General features: G+C 40.5%; 1 protein-coding gene across 2 annotated transcripts in view; it reads right to left on the reverse strand.

Annotated features, from left to right (window-relative positions):
• The window catches only part of METTL9 (methyltransferase 9, His-X-His N1(pi)-histidine), a 51521-nt gene that overhangs the window by 16107 nt on the left and 12525 nt on the right, over positions 1-22889 (reverse strand). For both annotated transcript variants that reach the window (XM_054580905.1, XM_054580904.1), the window contains exons 2-4: positions 16058-16248; positions 9200-9409; positions 5579-5763 (exon numbers count right to left, since the gene is read on the reverse strand). In XM_054580905.1, coding sequence (XP_054436880.1) covers positions 5579-5763; positions 9200-9409; positions 16058-16248 — 586 coding nt within the window. The remainder of the gene's footprint in view (positions 1-5578; positions 5764-9199; positions 9410-16057; positions 16249-22889) is intronic.

The following is a 22889-nucleotide window of genomic DNA, read 5'->3' on the forward strand; positions in this document are numbered from 1 at the left end:
TAAATACATAAAATTTTCATTTGTCAATTATACCTCAATAAAGCTGGGGACATTTTAAAAATAAAAAATATGATAGGAGAGAAATTTCTACTTAAAATATCTCACACATCCACCATTAGAATAAACCTAACAAAAATTGTGCGGGGCCTTTGTGAAGAAAATTTCATGTTACTGAAGAACACCAAGAATTAACCCAGTTGGAAAATACATCCTATTATTAACTAGGAAGGCTCAATAATCTCTAAATTAAACTATATATTTAATATAGGGGGAACTAGATAAGCTACTAGTAAAATTGATCTGTTATATAAACGAGCCAAGAAAAGTCTGAACAGGCACTGAGGGCAAGCAGTGCCATGATATTAAAACACATGATGAGCTGCAAAGATCAATCTTAACAGCAGAGAACCACACACACACACTGGACTTTAGTCTATGATAAAGGTGGGGCACTTCAAAGCACTGAGGAAAAGATGATGATTCCGTAAACAGCATTAGGATTACAGGCTGGCACTTCCAGCCCTCTAACTGCATCATACAGACAAGCTTAACCCTTCCTTCCTCCAGGTCTTTGTCATACTCTCTCAGTGAGGCCCCTCCCTAAGCACCCTCTTTAAGATTATGGTACCCAAACCCAACCCCCAATTTCAGAGGCCCCTTTCATGCTTTTGCTGTTTATTTTCTCCACAACACATCACCAATGACATGCCATTTGTTTAATGACTGTCTTCCTCACCAAAATGTAAGTTCCATGAGGGCACCTGTTTGTGTATGTTTTTTTCTCACTGTATCCCCAGAACGTAGGTAACTCAGTAAATAATTTTTAAATGAATGAAACTATGCTATGGCAGAGTATTCAGCAGCCAATTCCCTTCCACCTTCACTGTGAGCTCAGCCCCATAGTGCAAACATGTTCACTGCAGATGACCCCCTGACTCCACACCCAGACACACACCGAGATCCAAAGAGTGCATATGTGTATCCTAAGCTCCTTGCCAGTTGCTGGTTGGACAGGAACGTGTGCCCCCATCTTTTCCAATGGGACCTGAGTGCTGGGGAGATCTCTGGACAAGGTTTCCTTCATTGCTCAAAAAAAAAGGTATGGAAGAAAGGCCCTCTCCTTTCAAGATTTAGTCATGCCTACAGGGGATGCTTGGCACCACATCAGCCATTTGTGACTGTGAGGGGAATGTCAACACAGAAGATGAAAAAAACCAGCAAGCTCTGTGCTTTAATGGAGCAGGTATATCTCTGAGTTAACCAACTATGGACTCACTTTCCTAAAATAAACTTTTTTTCTAATCCTCACCCGAGAACATGGTTATTGATTTTAGAGAAGGGAAAGGAGAGAAAGAGAGGGAGAGAAATATCAATGTGAGAGCAAACTAGCAACAGAACCTGCAACCTAGGCATGTGCCCTGACAGGGAATCAAACCCCACAACCTTTCAGTTTATGGGACGAGGCCCAACCAACTGAGACAAGGCTAAAATAGTCTTTTAATTTTTAAAAGCCAAAGTGGGGAAAAGATTGAAGGAGGGAGGAGGAAGGGAGGACAGGGGAAAGTGGTGGGGGGAAGGAGGAGCTAAATGTATTTGAAAAAATAAATTAATTTTAAAAAAAGAAGTTAAAAAAAGTTATTTGTAGTTGCTCCTTCTGTTTCTTGAAGCAAAAAGCAGCCTGATGTATGCAGACCTGCAGAAGAATGCTCACATAGGCCTGGTCAGGTGGCTCGGTAGTAGTGTTGTCCCAATGCACCAAGGTTGAGGGTTCAATCCCTGGTCAGGGCACATACTAGAGGTAACCAGTGAATGCATAAATAAGTGAAACAACAAATCGATGTTTTTCTTGTTCTTGCTCTGTCTCTCCCTACCTCTGTTCTCTCTAAAAAAAAAAAAATCAGTAAAATTTAAAAAAAAGCTCATGTCACTACTATTTATAAAGCAAACTGCTGGTGTCTGGAAGGGGTTTCCTGAAGTGGTTATCACACACTCCGTGGTGTGTACATAAATGTTTAGCAACCTGCTCCAAGAAGAGGCTACCAGTGGTGTGTGCCAGTTTCCATGGTGTAAGTACTTGCACCATGGTCAACTGCAGTAATGGCCACATTCACAATGAGGACACCAAATTCCTGCCAATATATCAACCAGCACTCATAAGCCAGAAAAACCAGCTCCAGCACACCACTGCTCACAGCCCAACAATAACACAGACACATATGAGGTCTGCCTGGAAAAAGTCTACCTATTGTTAATATAACAAGAACAGTTCGCACATGGATATAACCTAGCAGCAATGGAGAGTGGACTGGAATACACATGCATGAACAACTTCGCTGTACTAGTCAGTGAGAGCAGTAGATGCTGCCAAGTGAGCACGTGTACTATATGGCCAGTGTATTCAAAATGACTGAGCAACAAATCTACATCAAATTCTGTGTTAAGCTTGAACATTCCTCTGCGGAAACTATTCAGATGTTTCAAAAGGCCCCAGCCATGGGCAACTGGTGATTGGCTGCTTCATCACAACAACGCGTCCACTCATGCATTCATGTCTCGTGCAGAGTATTTTTGACGAAACAGCAAATCACCTAGGTGACTCAGCCCCCCTACAGCCTAGATCTGGTGGCCTGTGACTTCTGGCTTTTCCCAAAACTAAAATCCCCTTTCAAAAGGAAGACACTTCAAACCATCAGTGAGGTTCAGGAAAATATGACAGAGCAGTTGACTGCGACTGGGAGAACTGTGTGAGGTTCCAAGGTTCCTACTTTGAGGGGACTGACGTGTCACTGTCCTATGTACAATGTTTCTTGTATGTTCGATCTTCTTCAATAAACGTCTCTATTTTTCATAGTACATCACTGGATACCTTCTGGACAGACCTTGTATATGCTGGTAAAGAATAATTTCCTAGACATGTTTCAGTGGCAATGTAAGTATTTATGATGAGCTTTAATTATATAATCCATTTTTTCATGTACACACACATATGCATAGACTATCTTTGGGGATATATTTGATAAACTTGAACAAGATTGTGGAACTGGAACAGATGAGAAACTATTCATTATATACTCTCTTGTAAACTACTGGAACTTTATCATGAATTACCTTTTAATGAAAATTACAATTAAAAAATTATACATCACTACAGTTTCATTTTTGCAATATAATTCTCTTTTTCTTGATTGCATATACTTTACTTTTTTGATGCTTACGATAATTCTCAGTGGATTTAATAACCCCTAACCAAAATTGGGTTAGTAAACCAAATAAATGAAATTAGGCACATTTTGCATTTATTCCAAATTAAGTAACAAAATCATTGTAGTTTAACCTTGAGGCAAACGAAAAAAATTACACAAAGAATCATTTAATCTACATTTGCTTTTTGTTCAAAAATAAATTAAGCCAAGTATGCAAAGTACACTCAGCTATCCTTCAAAGAGCCCAGTACTTATGAATTCACACAGCAAGATCAGTCCTCCCAGTCCTCACAGTGTTACCTGGAAACCATCTGGGTCTAATCAGTGACTTAGAGAAAAAATCATAAAAGAGTACCAAGAAGCAGTGTACAAAATGTATAGGTCACTCCAGGTAACCCACAGCAACAAAGCTGCTTGCCTCAGGTGTGCTGTGTTGCTACAGACTCCTTGGACTCAGCAGGCAACTCTGTGTATCCACCATTAAGGAATTTGTTTTCAGCCTTTACTGGAAACCACCCTCTTGTCCAAAGTGACTCCCCCTCCATATTTAGTGTCAGAAACACAAAGATATAAAAATCATGGTCAAACTGATGTTCTTCCCCTACTCTTCTACACCTCCTGCTATGCCAGGGAGTTGCATTAAAGTTCTACCATATGGTCACCCAATAAGACTGGAAACCAAGACCTTACAACCTGATGACTCATGACTACAATGCAGAGACAGAGCCAAGGCTCAATTATACAGGAATTGCACTGAAATAAGGTCAGGTCTCTGAACTATCAAGAAGGACATTTACTGGGTTTTTCACTGTACAACACATGTATGATATACAGGTAGGATATACAGCATCTCTAAAACAGTGTTTTCTTTACCATGACAATTCAACAACAGGAATGTAAAAATGGACATGGGGAGGGAATATCTGTCTATACTCTTTCTCACCCTCCTATGTCCAAAGAAATCTCCATTTTGTCTGTCATCAACACATATCTAAAACCATTTAGTAAATGTGAAGACAAGCATTAAATATAAACAGACTAAAACCTGAGGGGGAAAAAATAAAGACAAGAAGAAGTAAGGGAGCAAGTGAGTGGCAACACAAATCCATGGCAATAAGCGAACATAAACATTATTCCTTAGGATACAGATTTTCAGTCACTAACCACAATGCTTGCAAAATATTCGTGCACTTCTCAAAAGTGTCCGCAAGCTGCCCTGACAGCATGGCTTAGTTGGTTGGAGCCTCGTCCCATATGCCAAAAAGTTGTGGGTTCAATTCCCAGTCAGGGCACATACGTAGGTATGTGGTATGGAAAGCAGCCAATAAATGTTACTTTCTCTCCCTGCCATGTTCTCCCCCTTCCTCCTTTTCTCTAAAAAAATCTAAAAATCACTCAGGTGAGGATTAAAAATTTTTTGTAAAAATGTCTGCAAGCTCTTAGAGGTTTTTAAAAACTGATTAGAGAGAGAGAGAAAAAAGCATCGATGTGAGAGACAAACATCGATGGGTTGTCTCCTATATACACCCCAACCAGGGATCGAACCTGCAACCTTATGGTGTACATGACAACACTTCAATCAACTGAGCCACCCAACCAGGGCAGCTCTTAAGAGTTTCTGAACCTCAGGCTGAGCTAGGCAGTAAAATTTTTAAAAACTAAAGATTTTTAAATATTAACAGGTATTACTTATATAATCAATAATTTTGTATTACTGTACATTAACTTGCAAAAATGCGAGAGGCCTAAAGTCATAACTTTCAAAATGACCTGAAATGAAAACCACATTAGCTAAAACTATGAGTCAATGTGACTACTACCAGAAGTTAAAGTAGATAAATATGAACAGGAAATCAAACCATTTCTTCCAATATATTCTTCATTCAATATTGCTGAAGAGCAAGGTTATACAATCAAAGAGCCAAATGTTACACAAAGAAATGATATGTGCTGGAACACAAAAGGGCAAAATGGATAACAGCATTTATTACTGTTAGGAGTCTGGGACAATAAATGTAAAATACAAAACAGCTATCACATTCAGCAAGTATATACAGGCGGATTAAAAGGCATCATTTGCTGCTTGACTCAGCTTATAAACTAATAAATAAATGGTGCAAGCTCCATTTAAAAGCACAAAATATGGACCCATGTTATGCTTTCCATCTGGAGTGAGCAGGCCTCACTGAACATTAATTATCACCACAGCAAAGGGGATAGAGTTCCACAAAAACCAAACTGAGATGAACATTCATCAAGGAGGTATTTTCCAGGGGTTAACTGTATTCTTTAAAATTCTAGGCTACTCTAAAAAAGAGACTCACAAATAGCAATAAACACCTATGGTAGGGAAGAGGCAGCCTGACCACACTCACCGTTTTCCACATAGGGATGAAAGGGTAAGACCAGGGCCAGGATGACCCTGCCTCTAGTTGGCTCCAGGACACTTCTGATATCCTTCAACAAAGTCAGAGGCTGATCACAGCGGTCCAGCAAATTCAAGCAGCTGATGACATCATACTGGAACCCTGTATTCTGCCATTCGTTTATACCGAGCACTCTGGAAAAAATCAGAGAGAACTGGATTGATGCAAAACTCCCTTAAAGTCATCTTTAAAAATAACTGAGATGCCAGTAAAGGGTCTAACTTTGTCTTACAAATTAAAACAAATTTAAAATCTTCATTTATAACCTGTATTTCCAGAAATAAAATGGTCAGGCAAGAGAAAAATAGCTACCGTATTTCTTTAAATTTGGCATTTCACCTATTTCAAAACTTCAAAACAAGATTTTCTTTACAAGAGCTAATCGTATGCTTAATAAGGAATGATGGCATGGTGATAAAAATGATTATAAAACTAGAGCATCAAATTCTTCAACATCAGTTAATGAACGAAGAGCTCTATTTCCTACATTAATTGGAATTTAATCATAAAATATATATTTATGTTTTCTATTCCTAGAGTCCCTCCTATTTTTAAGAATGGCTGGGAGTAGTACAGATAATTTCCGTTTACAACCTATAACTTTTGAGCATAGCTGTTCCTGAGAGATATTACTTCATACTTTACAATCTTCATACCTGAGTAACTTTACAGAAGATAAAGCATAGAATATTCCATTAAAACTATAAGGTCAAGAGGAGCAAAGGTTTTTTTTTTTAATATATATTATATTGATTATGCTATTACAGTTGTCCCACTTTTTTTCTCCCCTTTATTCCTTTCTACCCTGCATCGCCCCTCCTCCCAGAATTCCATGGCTCCCCCTTAGTTCACATCCACGGGTTGTACATATAAGTTCTTTGGCTTCTCCATTTCCAATACTATTCTTAACCTCCCCCTGTCTATTTTGTACCTACTATTTGTGCTGCTTATTCCCTGTACCTTTTCCCCCATCCTCCCCCCTGTCTCTGATCTCCATTTCTATTATTCTGTTCCCATTCCAGTTGTTTGCTTAGTTTGCTTTTGTTTTTGTTTTTAGGTTCAGCTGTTGATAGTTGTGTTTGTTGTCATTTTACTGTTCATAGTTTTTGATATTCTTCTTTTTCTTAGAGAAGTCCCTTTAACATTTCATGTAATAAGGCCTTGGTGATGATGAACTCCTTTAACTTTACTTTGTCTGGGAAGCACTTTATCTGTCCTTCCATACTAAATGATAGCTTTGCTGGGTAGAGTAATCTTGGATGTAGGTCCTTGCCTTTCATGACTTGGAATCCTTCCTGCCAGCCCCTTCTTGCCTACAAGGTTCCTTTTGAGAAATCAGCTGTCAGTGCCTACAAGGTTCCTTATGGGAATTCAGTCTTATGGGAACTCCTTTGTACATAACTGTCCCCTTGTCTCCTTTTCTCTTGCCGCTTTTGAGATTCTCTCCTTATCTTTAATCTTGGCTAATATAATTATGATGTGCCTTGGTGTGTACTTCCTTGGGTCCAACTTCTTTGGGACTCTCTGAGCTTCCTGGATCTCCTGGAAGTCTATTTCCTTGGCCAGATTATTAAAGTTCTCCATTATTTTTTCAAGTAAATTTTCAATTTCTTGCTCTTCCTCTCCTCTTGCTGACACCCCTATGATTCGTATGTTGGAACATTTAAAGTTGTCTCAGAGGTTCCTAAGCCTCTCCTCATTTTTTTTGAATTCTTGTTTCTTCATTCTGTTCTAGTTGAATGTTCATTTCTTCCTTCTGCTCCCAATCGTTGATTTGAGTCCCAGTTTCCTTCCCTTTACTGTTGGTTCCCTGTATATCTTTCTTTATTTTACTTTGCGTAGCCTTCACTCTCCTCCATTTTGTGACCATACTCAACCAATTCAGTGAACATCCAGATTACCAGTGTTTTGAACTGTGCATCTGATAGTTAGCTATCTGTTCATTGCTTAGTTCTATTTTTGGAGTTTTGATCTGTTCTTTCATTTGGGCCATATTTCTTCGTCTCAGCGTGCCTGTTTTGTTGAAGAGGTGGAGTCTTAGGTATTTGCCAGGGCGGGGCAACCCAGGTTGCTGTGTTGTGACACTGTGTGTGGGGGAAGAGTCCAAGAGGAAAAAATCCTCCTGCTTGGCTCTCAGCCAGCTTTCAGTCACTTCCCCACTACCCACAAGTAAATTGAGCCCTTCTGGTGCTGATTCCCCAGGTGAGTGGGTTTGTGTATGTTCTAGAACCTGTGGGTCTCTCCAAGGAACTCTCCTGTGGGGCTGGGAGTTTCTACTGCCGCTGCAACTCCCAAAGATTTTTATAGCCAGAGGTTTTGAGGCTCTCCTTTCCCGCACTGGAGCCATGGGTTGCGTGGTCTGTCCCACTCCCTAACCGTCCCTCACAATTTATCCGCACACAAATGTGGGACCACCCGGTCTGCCAGCCGCCACCTCGCCCATCCTGTCTTCCAACTGCCACCTTGCCACGTGTCCTCTCCACCCCAGCTGCCTGTCTCCGCGCCCCCTACCAGCCTGAATGAACGTTTCTTCTTTAGCTCTTTTGTTGTTGGACTTCCCTACAGTTCAGTTTCCTGGCAGTTCTGGTTATTTTTTGTTTTCAAATTTGTTGTTGTCCTTCTTTTGGTTGTGTGAGGAGGCAAAGTGTATCTATCTACGCCTCCATCTTGGCTGGAGGTCTCCCCATGAAAAGTATAGTTCACATACCACTCTTAGCCCTCAATCTTTCCCTCTCCCCCTGCCCTCTTTCTTTCTCAAAGAACACTTCTACTGTGTTACTGTGTTTTAACCACAGAAAGGGGAAATCTTTATGAGTATCAAAAGTCTTTGTAAGCCAAACCATTATGGCAATTTTATAACTTCTCCACTCAGGCTTACTCATAGCTATCAGAATGTAGTATGTGGTGCATGTTATGACAGATGGGGAAAAGGAGACAGAAAAAGGATCTCTGGTAAACAAGTCTTTGACAATGCTGAGCAGATACAGTAGAGACAACCTAGAAAATTCTAAAAATATCATGAGGCCTGCTCAGGAACATTCAAACACTTTCCTAGCCATACCTACTTTCAAAACACATTTTTTTCAAAGTGAGAGGAGAGTCAGATTAGGAATTCAGCATTATTTAAGCCACTGTTGTAACAAATGTCAAACATTCCAAGGTTTGAAATGGAAAATTAATTTCTAATTGAAGGACTATGTTTCAATCATCACCACACAGACCACCAGGATTTTATCAGAGACAGACTGCTAGAGCGAAGAGGGATCTTACAAATCACTTAGTTTAACATCACATAGACAAAAGTCTCCAATAACAAGTCCCTACATCTGATCTCCTCTTTCCAAGTTGTCTTCCATCTGCTTTTTTCCTCCCAACAGTCCAGGAAAAATACTGCCAAGGAAAGATGATGGCTCTCAATCCCCACTTAACTGTAACATGAAAAGTTTTGTTTTTTTTAGTTTCTAACCGTGGAAAAGTGTTTCTGATTCATATCCTTTAAATAATACGCTCTCAAACAGAAATATGTCTAAAACCAAGAAATATACACCAAACCATGTCTAAAAATTATACCTGTATTTCTTCTTCTGAAGCTGCCATATCATAGTTTCAGACAGCTCAGTGGCATAAATTTCTTCAAAATGAGGGCTCATGATTTTTGTGACTTCTCCATCTCCAGCACCCAAATCAAGAAGTCTATGGGTTTTCCAGTCTGGATTAATTTTAAGCAGTTTCTGAAACTGATCTGGTGAGAACACAAACATTGAGCCTCTTCCTAGCAACCTGAAAAAAAGAGGACAAAAATGGAAGAGGCAATATGAGGTAAGCACCACTCATATACATATACAGAGTAATTCTGGTGACAGCACCAACAGCTTTATGAACTTACAAATTGTTTACATGATTATGTGATTAAAATGTTTTATATTTTTTATGACTTATATGATGAAAAAGCAAAGTTAATAAAATAAGGGAATACCTCCAGATAGCATCATTTGTCTTTGGGCTTGCAAATAATACCCCAAAAGGAGCAGGGCAAGAACAGGAATAAAAGATGAAGAGGGAAAAGAATGAAGAAAGAAGGGAAGGGGAGATAAATAAATGGAAAAAAAATTAATGTGAAGAATTCATGTCAAAATAGGAGGGAAAGATGGAAAGAGTAATACAAAACTTATTTATCAGATCACAGACCAACAGAATTGGGCCACAACACTAGTCAAGAACACTAAGTAGAAAAACCAAATATGGGGTTGGGGGAAGCCTTTATGAAACTAAACAATGGGTAAGAAAAAGATAGTTTTAGGATAATAAATTTTTTAGAGAACAAGAGTGGTCTTTAATTTGCATTAGGAAAGTAGATTCATACTCATATCAATGTATTTGTTATACAAGTGGCTGGGCCCTATTATTTCTAAAGATCCTAAAAACACTCAAACCATATCTCCTGGTCAAGATGCAGGCATAGGTAAATAAGGCTCGCCTCCTCACATAACCACATTAAAATTACTACTAAACAACACAACAACCATCATTCAGAACCACCAGAAATCAAGCTGAATGGAAGTCCTACAACTATGGAATTAAAGACAAAAACTACATCAAAACTGCTAAGAGGTGCAGAGACATGGATCGGACTGGTCCCACATCCACATGTGGCAGATAAAAATCAGGAGGGATATCTTGAGAGTGAAGGGTCCCAGCCCCACACCAGGCCCCCCCGGCCCAGGGTTCCAGTGCTGGCAGGAGACACTGCCATAACATCTGGCTTTAAAAACCAGCTGGCACCCTGGCTGATGTGGCTCAGTGAATTGAGCTCCGGCCTGTGACCCAAAGGGTCGCCAGTCTGATTCCCAGTCTGGACACATGCCTGGGTCACAGGTCACTTCTTCAGTAGAGGGTGTGCAAGAGGCAAGCACACATTGATATTTCTCTCCCTCTCTTTCTCCCTCCCTTCCCCTCTCTAAAAATAATAAATAAAATACTTAAAAAATAAAATAATAAAAACCAGCAGGAATTGAGGCTGCAGAAGACAGAAACTTCTGTAGTCCCACGTAGTTCCTCTTAAAGGGCCTGTACACAGACTTACTCAGACTCAACAGCTCTGAGCTCCAGTGCTGGCAGAAGGTGGAAAGGCACAAGACATCCAGGGAGGAACTGGATGGTCCTGCAGCAGGGCAAGAGTTTGGGGGCAGCTTTCTCCCTGAGTGCAGGTAGAGTCTATTGTTCCTTTTCTGAGCCCTCCCCCACAAAGCTAGCAGATGGGTGCCATATCTGAGATTCCATCAACTTGGCTCATGATGTTTGCCCCATTCTGGTGATTCCCTCATGCTCCACCCCAATTTTTGGTCCCACACAAGCAGTTTCCAGTGGCTTTTCCATACAAATGGCCTGTCTTGGCTCATGCTTCAGATTTGCCTAAATCCTCTCAAACAAGCAGCATCTGGTCTTAGTGAGCCCTGTACCTCTTGCTAAGTGGCCTCAGGCCTTGCACTAGCAGGAGTTGGCCTTGATTCACAGCTTGGCCTAACCTGGGTACCCCTAAACCCAGCACAAGTAGCAGCCATCTTGAGATCACTTTGTAGCTTATGTTGGGTGGCTCCAGACAGAACACAGGAGGTGGCTGACCTCTGATGCGCCAAGAGCAATCAAGGTTCAACTACAAAAGGAGAGTGTACACACTCCACATGGTAGGCACATCTCAAGTCCTCAGCTTGGGTGATAGGGGAGGCTATGGCACTGGACCCTACAGGACACCTACTGCATTAGGCCATGCTACAAAGCCTGGGAGTTATAGCAGCTCTATCTAATACATAGAAACAAACACAGGGAGACCGCCAAAATGAGAAGACAAAGAAACATTGTCCAAATGAAAGAACAGAACAAACTCCAGAAAAAGAACTAAACAAAATGGATATAAGCAATCTATCAGATGCAGAGTTCAAAACACTGGTTATAAGGATGCTCAAGGAAGTTAGTGAGGACCCCAACAGCATAAAAAAAATCCAGTCAGAAACAAAGGATACATTAATTGAAATAAAGGACAATCTACAGGGAATCAATAGTAGAGTGGATGAAGCAGAGAATCAAACCTCACTAAGCGATTTGGAATATAAGGAAGCAAAAAACATCCAATCAGTACAGCAAGAAGAAAAAAATCCAAAAAAAATGAGGATGGTATAAGGAGCCTCTGGGACAACCTCAAGCACACCAACATTTGCATCATGGGGGTACTGGAAGGAGGGCAAGAAACTGAAAACCTATTTGAAAAAAATAATGAAAGAAAACTTCCCTAATTTGGTGAAGGAAATAGACATACAAGTCCAGGAAGCAAAGAGTCCCAAACAAGAGGAACCCAAAGAGGCCCACACCAAGACACTTCATAATTAATAGATACTTCGTAATTAAAATGCCAAAGGTTAAAGATAAAGAGAGAATCTTAAAAGCAGCAAGAGAAAAGCAGTTAGTTACTTACAAGGGAGCTCCCATAAGATGGTCAGCTGATTTCTCAAAAGCAATTTTTCAGGCTAGAAGGGATTGGCAAGTGGTATTCAAAGTGATGAAAAGCAAGGTCCTACAACCAAGATTACTCTACCCAGGAAAGCCATCATTTAAAATTAAAGGATAGATAAAGAGCTTCCTCAACAAGAAAAAGCTAAAGGAATTCATCTCCACCCAGCCAGTATTATATGAAATGTTAAAAGGTCTTTAAGAAGATCAAAAATATGAACAACGAAATGGCAATAAATACATATCAACTATTGAATATAAAAAACAAAATAAACTAGCAGAACAGAAATAGAATCATATATACAGAGAACTTTTTAAAAAAAGATTTTATTTATTTTTAGAGAGAGAAAGGGAGAGAAAGAGAGGGAGAAAAACATCTATGTGTGGTTGCCTCTCACATGCCACCCCACCGGGGACCTGTTCCACAACCCATGCATGTGCCCTGACTGGGAATCAATCTGGGGACCCCTTGGTTCACAGGCCAGTGCTCAATCCACTGAGCCACACCAGTCAGGGCACAGAGAGCGTTTTGATGGTTGCCAAATAGGTTGGGGGGACAGGCAAAAAAGGTGAAGGGGTTAAGAAGTACAAACTGGTAGTAAGAGAATAGTCATATGGACGGAAAGTACAACATAGGGAACACAGTAGCCAAGAACATATATGCATGACCTATGGACATGGACAACAGTGTAGGGATGGCCTGAGAGAGTGGGAGTGTCTGGCTGGAGTAGGGGACAGAGGGATAAATTAGGGCAACTGTAGTAGCATAAATAAAATATAATTTTTAAAAAAAACACTCAAAACATAGGAATGTCTTTGAAAAAAAAGGGACTGAGAGGAGTTGAAAGGGAAATCAAAGAGGACCCATGGAAGAGAAGGTAGAGATCATACAAACCCTCATGGAAGCATCATGTGGAAATAACTGTACTCCCCTTTAGGCCTGGTTTTCTAGCTCTCAAATCCTTGTTTGTCTACGGCACAGACCCTCACAATGCTTTAAGTATAGAATGACACAGGGAACTACTGCTGGAATGAGGTGGAGCCCTGGAGCTGGGCTGACCCATGGAATGCCTTTCTATACAGCTGAAGCAGGTCCTGAGCTGCTTCCTCCTTGGACTCTGGGAACCAGTCTGAATACCGCTAGTCTAGGAAATGGCAGGAAAATCTACACTCGACTGTCACATTCTGGAAATAACTGTAAGGTGCAATACATCTGTTATACAAAGACTGGAAAGATATGTGCAACTTGGTGCTCCTGGTAAGACCAGTTTTAGGAAAAACTTTAAACTATGGAGTTCATGTAACAAATTCCCCCTCTCCTTTGGCCACTAATGCCATAGGAGAGTTTAACCAAATCTAATAATGTATTAACAGTAAATCTTCTTCCTCAGAGAAATGCTAAAAAATGGGAGGTGGGGGACTCAGAGAAAAAATATGATGCAGTCTACAACAACTGCTAACTAGAGAAAATTCTATCTGGAAAGAAAGACAAGTTGTTTCTAAGCCTCACTTGTTCATATATTCAAGTAGGAAAACAGTCTGCAGAAAGCAAATCTGAGAAAAAGGAACAAGACTCACTGAAAAAGCTATACAAAGTTTCACACAGGAACAAGTCAGAGCAAGGAGGTTACAGAGGTCATAGGCAGTGTGGCTAGAGATGCATGTGGCAAGTATTGGTGCTGACCTGACATAGCACCAAAAGTCAGTTGCAAAATAATTCTTTGGCTTCAATTTTTCCAGTTATAAAATAACATGCTTCCCTAGTCATCTCCTTGGCATGTAACAAACCTTGACAGGATAATCATAAAATTCTAGAGCTAGAGGTTATCTGAGGCCAGAGCTCAGGTGGTCACTTCACTGGTCTCTATCTAAAGGCACCAGAGAGAGAAGTACTGTCCTACTTCCAAAGATCCCATGACCAACTGTGGCTCCACAAAAAGATTAAAACTGTCAAAAAATAAATCAAAATTCATTGAGCCCAGTGTTTCTCAGCCAAGACCAACTTTGTCCTCTAAGAGCCATTGGAAGTAGGTGGGTGTGTGGGGGCTAGTCACAATGGCTTAGTGGGCAAGACCAGAAAAGTCAGACTTCCTGCAATGTGTGGGATAGTCCCGCACGATGAAGAACTATCCCACCTAAAATGCCAAGACACTGACCTACGTCAATACAAGGTTTCCAGCAAACACATACCATGGAGAGGTCTGATTCTCTAATTTGCCTTTAATTACCAAAGTTAGTGATGTCCATGTGATTTTCTTTTTAAGTGCTGAATAACCATCCTAGGTTCTCTAGCTACAATCTACGTTCTTTCCAGATTCAGAGACTGTAGAGTAGGCGTGTCCCCCTTAAAAGTATCTTCCTTATAAAATAAACACCAAAACAGCTATCAAATATCTCCTTACTTGGCCTTTGCACTCCATCACAAGGAAGCCTAATAAGCATCTTACTTACCATCTTACCTCAAGAAGGTGCCATAGTAATTACTTCTGTAAGAGATGCTCACTCATGGTAACAATCTGTCACTGCCATGGATATGCCAATGGGCTCAAAGGTAAGCTTTCAGATGAGAATAAGGACACATGGCAAGAGTTGTTTTTGTTTTTGTTGGGGGGGAGGGGAGGCAGAGAAGGGATGGAGGTTTAAAAAAAAAAAAGTGAAGAGCTACAGATAAGGAAAGCCAAAAGGGATTTTTTAACCATACTGTCTCTCTTTGACCAAACTGTGCAATTCCACAGCAGGGAATTTTAACCAGGAGTAGAGAGAGGGGCAAGTAGCTCAGAGTTTGAAATCTCCCCCAAATTTTATGCAAAATGTTAAATATAAGGACTAGGAAGAGAAGATTCCTGCCTTTTATTGCTTTCAAACAGGTACAGGGACCCAAAAAGGTTAAAAATCATTGCTACACTGACTTGTCTGCTTTTCAATGAAAAAAAATAAATGGAATAGAACAGAAACTCAATGCAGCCAATTTTAGAAACAAAATGTCAGAATGAGTTATATAAACCCAACTACCAATACAAAAATAACAATTGTTTGCTGGAGAAAACTTCAGCCAATTTCACAAAAGCAATGAAGAAAATCAAGTAAGAAATCTTGAGAAATGGCTCAAGGTGCCTGAAAACATATGTAAGGAACAGATGACAGACTGGGGATGCAGACATTCAATAAACGCTGGCTCCAAAACAGTGGCTTTTAGTGGTCCAACAGGCTTTTAAAGCACTGAGCCCTGCTGCTTTTCTCTTTGCTGTTCTGGATTCTTGATCTTTGGAATGTTTGAAAATATAGCCAAGAAAGGATAAACAATATTCCTAGAGCTTTTTCCATAGATTTAAATGAGAGAACCACTCTAGGGATTGAGAACTCCAATAAGTTTACAGAAGTCTGGTGAGCCTACACATTATGTAAGAACAGATACAGGAGCCTTCACTCAAAACATGTCATCACTCACCACTGGGTTGAAAGAGAGTCCCCAAAAAACTTGTTCCTGGGACATGTGCTTAAGGCAAAGGCCTTAGTCCTCACCCTATCTATGTTAAGGGTTTGGGGTCAAGTATCTTGCTACTCCCTCTGCTAAATCAGCAGCAGCAACAGCATCACCTGTTTAAAATTCAGAATCTCGGGTCCCACCCCAGACCTACTGCCTCAGAATCTGCATTTTAACCAGACCCTCAGGTGATTCCTGTGCACATCAAAGTTGGGAAGCACTGCTGAGTACTTCCCATCAGAGAACTGAGGACTAAAACTAATGAGGCTATTTATTAAGTTATGGTGAACTTAAATATCCTAAGAACAGACAGCTGAGACACTGGATCTGCTGCCAAGGATTTCCTCTAGCAGAAGTGTTGTCACTGCTGAGGTGGTCGACGTCCTGAACAAGATTTCTTTTCTTTTTCATTTTCTTTTTTTAAACCAAGATTCACTTACCCATTGATAGATGTTCTAGACATAAACAGACTAAAAACAGATGACACAAAGGAGTGATATAATTGGATAAATAGCCAGCCCGATTTCTCAATGCTGTTGTTTAGGAAGATCTGTGTTCCTTGATCGAGGTAACTCTGAACAAACACAGCCTGGAGTGATTCACATAATTTCTCTCTGTTGCACACATACCACTAAAAAAAAGAAAAAGAAAAAGAAAAAGAAGAAGAAGAAGAAAAATTAAAACACACAACTGAAGTGTTATCTGAGAAGTCCAAAAACATAGAAGACTAAGTTAAATCTAAGATTTCCAAATATCTCATAGCACTTTGAGGATAATCATCCTCCCTTATACTCGTACCTATAAAGTATAAAACACTTCATAGGTAGTTTCTTGTTTTAAGTCTCATAACCCTTGGGGTAGGAACAGAGTGGGGATGGGGGAGAAGCATTCGGGTGATGCACCTTAGTAGGTGGCAGAGTGAGGCCACAGTCCACGTAATCTGACCCTGGCCCAGTACTCAGTCACGGTACCCTCTGGACCCTGAGATCTAGGAAAGCTCTGTTGGCCTCTCCCTCACTGAGATGCAACATAAGAAGGCCATAAGCAGCATTATTAACCTTGTTTTTAGGTAAAAAAAAAAAAAAAAAAAAAAAAAAAAAGTCACATAATACAATCACTTAACTCAAAACCACTAAACAAATCAATGGCAGAATAAGCAGTAAAATTTAACACTCCAGTGACTGGATTAAGCTCCCTGTCTTCCTATAGACTATATACAGATCTTTAAAATACTGAGGTGTGCTTTACCAGGTCATATAACATTCTTACATACAGGGCAAACTGGGCTTGAGACAACTTAAGAAGTTATTTAAGGTCACACTGCAATCAATAAGATGACAAAATAATAATATGCTAAGAACCAGATTTCTAGGAATAGGCTATAACCAGAACATATTTTAGAACAAAGTTCAAGAACCTCCACTGTGACTAAAATTTAATCTTCCACAATGTTTTCCATTTGCATTTAGAATCAGTGAACCAGAGAAGGGGGGAAGTAGACTGCAGGGTGCATCAGCAGTAGTGTCAGCCCCACAATTATGTCTTGGCTCTGTCATTCTTGTGTGAGCTCAGAGAACTCACTTAATCTCTGAGCCTCTACTCATTCATCTGTAGACTAGAAATGTTACTAGTATCTATCCTGGTACTGAAAGGGTTAAACAAAATAATACAGGCAAATTTTCATTATAGGAACAGACCCACAGGGGAACCCAATAATAACAGCAATGAGCTTCCTGTAACATGGTCTAATAAAGAAGAGTAAACCCAGTTAAAATGGCAGTGTAGGGAGATGGCTCGCATCTTCATATAACCACATCAAAATTACAACTAAAATATAGAACAATCAAGAATAACCATCACTCGGAATCATCAGAAATCGAGTTAAATGGAAATCTGACTACTACGGAATTAAAGAAACCACATTCATGCAGACTGGTAGGAGGGGTGCAGATGAGGAACGACTGATCCCACAGCCATATGAGATGGGTAAAAATTTGGATGAGAGATCTCCAGCAAGTAGTCCCAGTCCCACACCAGGCCCCCCCCCCCCCCCCCCCCCCCCGCCAGCCTAGGATTCCAGTGCCAGGAAGTTAAGTCTCCAAAACTTCTGGCTGCAAAATCCAGCAGGGATTGAGTCGGTGGAGGAAACTGTTGGAACCCCGAGCAGTTCCTCTTAAAGAACCCACACACAGACTCATCCTCAGACTCACTCCCTCTGGGCTCCAGCACTGGGGTAGCAGCTCGAAAGGCATCCGTGACATACTGGGAGAAACTGAAGTGAATGCCATCAAGGCGATCAGAGGCCATTGCCCTTTTTCTAAACCCTCCCCCCACAGAGCCCAGAGCCAGTAAATTGGTGTCATATCTGTGACTCCATCAACCTGGCTAACACTGTTTGACCTGCCCTAGAGATCCCCAGAGACTCCACCCCACCCAACTTACGGGCCCATCCAAGCTGCTTTTCCATATGAATGGATAGTTCTTGGCTCATACTGCACAACTTCCTAAATCCTCTCAACACACAACAGCTGGTCTCAGTGAGCCCCAGGCCTGGCACTAACAGCAGGCAGCCGGCTTAGATGCACAGCTTCACTTCGCCTGGGAATCTCCAAGCCCAGCACAAGAAGCAGCCATCTCATTTGCTTTATAGCTCAGACAGGGTAGCCCCAGGCAAAACACAGGTGGGGGCTGACCTTGGCCTGCACCACCAGGGAAACCCCAGGGACAGCACACCCGGTAGACGGCTACAGACCACACACTGGAGCACCACCACCCAGCCCCTGCACAGCTGATTCTCAGCAGAGGGCGGAGGATTTGTGGTCAGAGGTCACAGACAGTCCTTGCACCTGACTGGCCTGGGTAATTCCCTCCCATTGATCTGCCAACAGCAACCAAGGCTCAGCTACAAGATATGGGTGTATTCAGCCCACACAAATGGTGCACCTCGAGTATCCAGATTGGATGATAGGGGAGGCTATGCCATCGGATCCTACAAGACACCTACTCCATTAAGCCACACTACCAAGACACAGAGTCATAGCAGCTCTACCTAATACATAGAAACAAACAAAGGGAGGCTGCAAAAATGAGGAGACAAAGAAACAGGGCCCAAATGAAAGAACAGATCAAAACTCCAGAAAAAGAACTAAATGAAATGGAGGTAAACAACCTATCATGGAGATCCAAACAACATCTCCAAACAACAATGTAGATGTGGAGTTCAAAACACTGGTTGTAAGGATACTCAAGGAGCTTAGTGAGGACCTCAGCACATTAAAAAGATCAAAGCAGAAATGAAGGACACACTAATTGAAATAAAGAACAATTTACAGGGAAACAACACTACAGTGGATGAAGCAGAGAATCAAATCAATGATTTGGAACATAAGGAAGCAAAAAACAATCAGAACAAGAAGAAAAAAGAGCTTTTAAAAAAAATGAGGACAGTATAAGCAGCCTCTGGGACAACTTCAAGAGGTCCAACATTCACCTCACAGGGGTACCAGAAGGAGAAGAGAAAGAGCAAGGAATTGATAATCTATTTGAAAAAATACTGCAAGAAAACTTTCTTAATTTGGTTATGGAAATAGATATGCAAGTCCAGAAAGCACAGAGAGTCCCAAACAAGATGGATGCAAAGAGGCCCTCTCTAAGACACATTATAATTAAAGGACCAAAGCTTAAAGACAGAGAATCTTAAAAGCAGCCAGAGAAAAGAAGTTATTACCTACAAGGAAGTTCCCATAAGACTGTCAGCTGATTTCTCAAAAGAAACTTGCAGGCTAGAATGGGTTGGCAAGAAATATTCAAAGTCATGACCAAGATTGCTCTACACAGCAAAGATATCATTTTAGAATTGAAGGGCAGATAAAGAGCTTCCCAGACAAGAAAAAAGTAAAGGAGTTCATCATCACCAAACCATTATTCTGTGAAATGTTAAAGGGACTTATTTCAGAAAAAGATCAAAATTATGAACAACAAAATAGAAAAAATACGTATCTGTCAACAATTGAATCTAAAAAATAAACTAAGCAAAGAAAAACAGAGACAGAATCATGGATATGGACAGTGTTTTGATGGATGCCAGATGGGAGGGGGTTTGGGTGAATGGGTAAAGAGGTGAGGGGATTAAGGAGTATAAATAGGTAGTTACAGAATTGCCATGGGGATGTAAAGTACCATACAGGAAAAGGAGTAGCCAAAGAACCTATGCATGACCCACAGACAGGAACAATGGTGGGGGGATTACCGGAAGGAGTGGCGGGGGGTGGGTTGAGAAGGGCAATGGGAAAAACCAGGACAACTGTAACGGCATAATAAGTAAAACATAACTTTTTTAAAAAGCCCATTAAGTACAATAACGAACCATAGGGCCAATCAGTTACTATTAACCCATTATCTGCTGCCAAAAGTAGCTTGTTTCCCCCTGACAAATATGACCATGTATCAGAAGTAGGTGTCCCACAACTTCTTGCTCTCTTGGTAGACCAATTTTCTAGTCATCCTAAGATTACCAAATGTTGGGTGAAATCTTACCTAGTTATACACCAATATAAACAAACAATCAGGCACATCAAAATTTCAAAGATTGACTAATCTTTATTCAAACCCTGTACCCTAAACAAGATAAGCCAAATCCTTCCAATTGTTGATTGATTTGTGTTAATTTACCATTTAAACACTGTTACCGAAACTGCTTGAAAACTGGACTAGTTTTATTTTTACAATTCTATATGACAAGCTCTGAAGCTTCTTACATTCACTGCCTATACTTTTTCCTTGGTCTAAAAATGTTCATCCTTAATCATTAACTAGTTCTTAATACTCACTCTGCCTCAAGGTATGCCCGGTGTAGATCATAAGCCATTTTTTTTCTTACGACCTCCTGGTGCACATTCTGAACTCTGTAATACTAATGCCACTCTGCCATTTATTTTTCATTCTCTGAAGTTTTTAATCAAGATGAAAGCCACTGCCTTGGTAATAGGCGATCAGGTACATTCTATTAATGTGGACAATAAGTCATTCAGGTGAAACCAAGGGGCTAAGAATTCCTTGGCACCCACTTATAAATGGAAAACTGGAACAATGGACTCTGACTTCCACAACTAAGCAATACGTGGCGCCAATAACTGCAAGCATTGCTTTCAAAAGCTAAAAGAAAAACCCATGTTTTTAATAGCATCTCTCTCAGTTCATCAACATTAACACATGTGATTGAACCTTTACTGCCATGTCTTTTAGAAAAGAAACTGCTTATTAAACAAAATGTGCTACAGAATAAAGAGCAAAGCCTTCTCTTTAAAGATAAAGGGTCCAAGTCCATGTTCCTCCTGACCACTTGTGTGATACAAACACCAACTCCATGGCAGCATTCTTCATAATCACCAATGTGGTAAAAGCCCAAATGGCCATCAACTAATGAATGGATACAAGAGTATACATACTATTCTGCCATAAAAAAGGAAACACAGATGCATGTAACAACATGGATAAACTTTGAAAACATTATGCTAAGTGAAATAATCAAGTCACAAAAGGCCACAAAACTATACAATTTCATTTACATGAATTATCTAGAATAGGCAGATCCAGAGACAGAAGTTAGATTGTGAGTGCTAAGAGGTGGAGGGAGGGGACCATGCAAGTGTCTGCTAACGGATTTCTTTTTGAAGTGATGGAAATATTCTGAAATTAGAGAGCTGTGATGGTTGCACAACTCTGTGAATGGGCAGTACTAAAAACCAGTGAATTGTATATTTTAAAAGAATGGGTTTTATGGTATATGAAGTATATCTCAACAAAGCTGTTTCTTTTTAAACACACACACGTCTAGATTCTGATCTTCCAGAAATTAAAAGTGGTTTGAGTTTTAAGTGATCAAGCAAAGTTCTTTAAAAAAGCAAATTTTTAGTACAAATCTGACCATGTTACTTTCCTACTTCACAGAAGTCTTAGTATAAAATCAAAAATGCTTAGTCTGGCCAATGAGGCATGACGCGACTTGTCCACTCGGCCACAGCCTCATCTCATGAGTCCCTACCAACCCATTAACCTGGCCCCTAAGTCACAAGATCCTACACTTTTTTTCTGGAAGGCTCCTTTCCCATAGCTGTCTCACATGGCATCTGCTCTGTCCCATGCATTTCTTACCACCCCAACTCACTCCCTCTTCACCTGGTTAATTTGACTTGTGCCTGAATATTTCTTCAACTATGTTTCCCTTGGACTTCTAGACTACATTGCCCTCCCCCATTCTAATACCTTTTCATATAGCCCATATGTCTCCTCAGTGACATTTATGACCAGTAAACTGAATGACTACTTCCTTGCATGTTCAGTGTCAACCTTCCCAGGTAGACATAAAGTTTCATAAAATAGGATTGATGAATGACTTCAGTATCTGCCACAGATTCAGATGAATAATAAATGTTCATCAAATGAATTATTGTTAAAAATCACAGGCAGTCTAACAGAATTTGGAGTTTCTAGCAAAATCCTGGATGGAACATAAGGATAACCAGCTGTCACTGGGCTTCTGTCAACTTTTAAATCTCCAAGCATTTTGCAAGGCCTTGCTTAAATCCAGTTCTGCAAACAGTAGTTACATCCATCCACCTACCAAAAAATTGAATTACTATGAGCAAGCAAAAATGGAGGACACTGAAGGAGCACCCACCTCGTACCAGGTACTCATTTACTTCTGAATAGTGGCAACCCTGGGTTCTCTGAACAGCTCGAGCTGCTTCAAGTTCCTGTTCAAGATGCATGTTGTTTTATAAGGACCTTCTTTTAAAGAAGCTTTTCTTCATCTCTACCCAGTAATCTGCTTGAGATTACTTTCAGAAAAGAAAAGATGGACTATTCTGTCCAATTAAACTGGATTGGATTTGTTTAGAGAAAAGATAACCTGATATAGATAGCAACTAAATTATTATAGAACAGGGTTTCTCAACACTACTGACATCTGGACCCTTGTTCCAAGGCTGTCCTGTGCACTGTAGGATGTTTAGCAGCAGCCCTGGCATCTACCAATCAGATGCCAGTGGGACTCCCCTAGTTGTGACAACCCAAAGTGTTCCAGACAGTGCCAATGTCCCTGGGAGGCAAAATTACCACTGCTTAAGAACCCGTATATGGGTTTACCAAGAAAATGTCATTGTCCTGACTTTCCAGTAGTGTTTCCTAACTATCTAAACTTAACAGTGGTCGAGGGAACTTAACAGTCCAGAGGGCGAATCAGAAACCACGAGAAACAAGTAATGGGTTATG

This window comes from Pteronotus mesoamericanus, unplaced genomic scaffold (assembly GCF_021234165.1).
Source record: "Pteronotus mesoamericanus isolate MK-2021 breed Mesoamerican mustached bat unplaced genomic scaffold, CSHL_Meso_final contig_64, whole genome shotgun sequence".
Lineage (NCBI taxonomy): Eukaryota > Metazoa > Chordata > Mammalia > Chiroptera > Mormoopidae > Pteronotus > Pteronotus mesoamericanus.